Here is a 3949-nt window from a genome sequence, read left to right as displayed (position 1 = left end):
CCCCCGGGGGGGGGGGGGGACACTATACATATGATAATCGCTAAAGGGGTTGTACCTCGCGGGAGACCTCCTCCGTGCGGCGCTGTTTCTGGGCGTGGGTTTGCTCGGCGATCCACTTGCGACGCTGATTGGGATATGAAAGAGGGTGCCATGGTTTCTGGTTGAGGAACGAGTGTGACCATGCGGTACCGGCCTTGGTCCTGTAATCAACCTCTCCTTCTTTGTCTGAAAATCTCTTGCTCAATTTGAACCTTCCCCCTTCTTCGTCTTCCATTATCGAACTGTGAATGCTATTGAACTGTTTGCTTGTGTCCCAAATTCCTAATTTCTTCTAAGCTTGTGGGTCCGCCGCGGCGTGCGAGTAGATTTGGAGGCGTTTGGTTACAGTCTTTGAGCAAAGCAAACTCTTTGAATTTATGTTCGGATTTCTTTTAAAAAGTAAAAAATTGAAAATGTGTGTGTGTATGTGTTTTTTTTTTTTTTACAACATTACGACTGAAAGATATTGGAATAGGGTTAAATTCATCAATGTCGATCCAACTTTATATTTTATGTCCAAGTTGGTTTTATTTCACCAAAACCTTCCAATTTCATATCATGTTTCACCATGATCACCCAACTACTTTTCACCATTTTGACTAATTTTAAAATAGATAAAATGGTAACATTGCATTATATATAAAAAATAATTTTAAAATAAAAAGTAATAGATTTTTTTTTTATTTTGAAAATGTTTCTTTAAAATAAGTTTTTATTTTCCTAAGTAACGTTTTTTAAAAATAAGATTTTATTTTATTTTAAAAACGTTTTTCTGAGAAAAAAAATTATTTTATCTTTTTAAGTAATGTTTTTTTAAATAAAATTTTTATTTTATTTTCCAAAATAAGTTTTTATTTTTATTTTTAAAATTTATTTTATTTATGTAATGTTAAGTTACAGTTTTACATCTTCTAAAATTAGTAAAAATGGTGAAAAGAAGTTAGGTGATCATGGTGAAACGTTACATAAAATTGGGTGGTTATGATGACACTAAACATAAAATTGAGTGACTGTGGTAAAACAAAATCAAATTGGATATTCATGGTGACATTAATAAAATGGGTGTTCATTGGTGGATTTAACTCCATTGGAATGTTATTGAATTTGATGTATACATACACCTATCTTTTTAATTAATTTGCACTCATTCAACTCTAATTGAGTAGTGTTACAATATGAAGACTTTATGCTAGTCAATTTAAAAAATTATTCTTTCAACGATAGAGAGAAAACGAGAGGGGAATAGAAATCTTTTTTGTACTCGATGTCGTGCAAAAGTAGATATTATGAGTCAAGAAGTTAAGTTCATAAACAGTAAAACTACTTTCAACACATTTTAAATGACATGTGAGTATTACACACTTATCCATTATTTATTTCTATTTATTTATAATTTAAATCGTTTATTAAAACTTTCCAACATATTCATTTTACTTGTGCTTAAGATTATATTTTAATTATATACTTTTGATCTTCGTTTGTTTTTATTATTATTATTTTTTTTTTGGTCTACAAAATCTTCGTACGCATAGACCAAGTTTCATACATTATTGTATTATTCACATATAACAAACAAATCTAATTACTTTAGTATGTGCTGAGAGAGTCATGGTAGTTGTAGAATTTAGTTGTTCAATCGCTAAAATTCACTTGTTATTTTTCATTTACAAAAAAAGTAAATAATATTAACATCTTCAGGAAGTTGAGAATTTATCTATAAATGTATTTTTTTAAAATAATTCTTGAGAAATATTTTTCCTATTCCTCCGATATAAGTATTCTACTAGACCATGCTCACTGTCATACTTCCTAAAGTTATATAAATATAATTAAAAATTATGCTAGTTCATGTCATATAAATGCCTTTTTATTTGAAAATCAAAATTGAAACAGGGTAGGGATGAGCAAAAGTTCGGCCAAAAAAAACAAGGTTTGACCCGAGCTTTTTGGCTGAAGCCTTAGTGAGCCGAGCCCGAACCGGCTCGATTTTCTCTCTCTCCCGTTTTTTTTATTTATTTATTATTATTTTTTTAAATATTGGCATTGGCACTGAAAGGCAGCAGCTAGCTTATTATAGCAGCAGCACTTGCTGCCTTTCTCTCTTTTTTTTTTTCGTTTCATTTTTTTTTTAATAAGACTCGAGCCCGAGACGACGAGTCACATGGGCTGGTTCGAACAAAGTCCAGAACCTCAAAATAGGGCTCAACCAGAGCCTTGGCTCGATTCCACCAAGCGGGCTAGGGCTTTTTCCGAACCGAGCCACGAGCGGTCCGAGCTGACGAGTCCAATTGACAGTCCTAAAACAGAATATAACAAGGTTGGTGCAAAATGGGTTTGAGGCAACCATCCCGTCCTCTCCCCGTCGAGGATTTTAAGGAGGAGGGCAAGGGATTAAATATTCCATTTATTGTCCTGTTTAGTTAATTAATTGATCTTATTTTTTTATTAAAACATAAGAATAAAATAAAATAAAAAAGAATCCGGGCTAATTTGAGATGGGTACCATGTTTTCTGTCGCTATTCGGACCTCATTTGGAGTGGGACAGTGCACGGTGGGTTGGATGGAAGAATTTTGTCGTCCCTAAATTTGAATAAATATCGTTAATAAGAACGAGGTAACAAGATGTAATAATATATATTTTATTTTCAATTCTCATTCTTGTGGGGAAAAAAAAAAGGTAGAATTGACTTCTCGTTTTTATTTAGAATTTACAAACACTAAGAATAAGAAGTTAGTCCATTTTACTTTTAAAACTCTCTTCGCCAATTAAATATATTTTTAATCATAAAATCTTAAGTGTATATGTATATAATACTTAATATTATAGTGAAAATGATTTTATTTTCAAATTAACTCAATTTTTATTTTCTTGATATTCATTTATTTGACTTTGTAAATTGTAATTTTTTTTTTTTCAAATTTTCATTTTTACTTGATATTTATTTCTTCGATTTTTTAGATTCATAAAATTAGTTATTTTACAAAATTCTATTAAAATCTTATGAAATTCATTAAAATTTAAAATATAGAATTCCATTAACATTTCATTACACTGGTGAAGTGTATCGTCTCTTCTCCCCTTTCATCATTAAAACGTGAAAAGCACGTGAAAATCCTCTATTTTCCCTAATTTTTCTTCCTTAAACGACACGAATCGCACAGCCCCACTTCACACCAACCATCATTCCATCCCAGCCTTTAGTTTACATACAAAAATTATACCTATTGAGGGTAACAGTGGGATGAGATTACTGTTATGAAGACGATGGCAGCAGCATCTACAGCGAGTTCAAATGGAGGGAACGTGTGGAGAGCACATATGGCGATGGCCATGGTGCAGGTGTTCAATGGAGGTTACCATGTTATCACCAAAGTTGCACTTAATGTGGGCGTGAATCAGCTTGTTTTCTGTGTCTTCCGCGACCTCCTTGCGCTCTCGATTCTCGCTCCTGCTGCGTATGTACGCGAAAAGTCAGTCCCGCAGTCCCCTCTTACGGGTGTGTGCGTGTCTAGATCTCTGTGTTTATATATATATATGTGTGTGAATTTGGCTATTCCTATATGGTGATAGTATTTGGCATTAATTATTTGAAGACCACTAATTTAGGGCCAGCTACCATCACAAATATCAGTCAATTTTACCAAATTTAAGTGTGTTTTTTCTAAATATTCTAATTCATGTCACATTCTTGACCTGAAAATGCGAAAAATCTGCAACCAACAGTCCGTGTTGAGCTCGGACAACTGAGATAGGGGTGGCGGATTTCACTCTTACAATCAAGTTAGTTATGTTTCCAAGGAGAATATGAAATAATTTCAGTAAGTTTAATTATTTGTTCTTTGTGCATACTAATGAATTTTTTTATTTATTTTATTTTATTATTATTATTATTTTTTGGTGGTGGTTTT

At 32.5% G+C, this 3949-nt stretch overlaps 2 protein-coding genes across 6 annotated transcripts in view; one reads left to right on the top strand and one right to left on the bottom strand.

Moving 5' to 3' along the window:
- LOC111398607 (uncharacterized zinc finger CCHC domain-containing protein At4g19190-like) overlaps nt 1-389 on the bottom strand; it is a 5489-nt gene extending 5100 nt beyond the window's left edge. Inside the window, exon 1 of the mRNA XM_023025598.1 lies at nt 56-389. Coding sequence (XP_022881366.1) covers nt 56-274 — 219 coding nt within the window. The 5' untranslated portion in view covers nt 275-389. The remainder of the gene's footprint in view (nt 1-55) is intronic.
- A 2710-nt stretch (nt 390-3099) lies between these two features.
- The window catches only part of LOC111398606 (WAT1-related protein At3g45870-like), a 7050-nt gene continuing 6200 nt past the window's right edge, over nt 3100-3949 (top strand). The window contains exons 1-2 of one of the 5 annotated variants that reach the window (XM_023025596.1): nt 3105-3511; nt 3765-3859. Coding sequence is in view for 4 of the 5 variants with exons in the window: in XM_023025594.1 (XP_022881362.1) it covers nt 3297-3541 (245 nt within the window). In the remaining variant the exon portion in view is untranslated. Of the gene's footprint in view, nt 3542-3764; nt 3860-3949 lie in introns of all 5 variants that reach the window. The other 4 variants (XM_023025594.1, XM_023025595.1, XM_023025592.1 and 1 more) reach the window with 4 other exon arrangements.

The sequence above is a fragment of the Olea europaea genome, chromosome 8 (genome assembly GCF_002742605.1).
Source record: "Olea europaea var. sylvestris chromosome 8, O_europaea_v1, whole genome shotgun sequence".
NCBI classification, from domain to species: domain Eukaryota; kingdom Viridiplantae; phylum Streptophyta; class Magnoliopsida; order Lamiales; family Oleaceae; genus Olea; species Olea europaea.
This window is presented reverse-complemented; position numbering and strand designations above follow the sequence as displayed.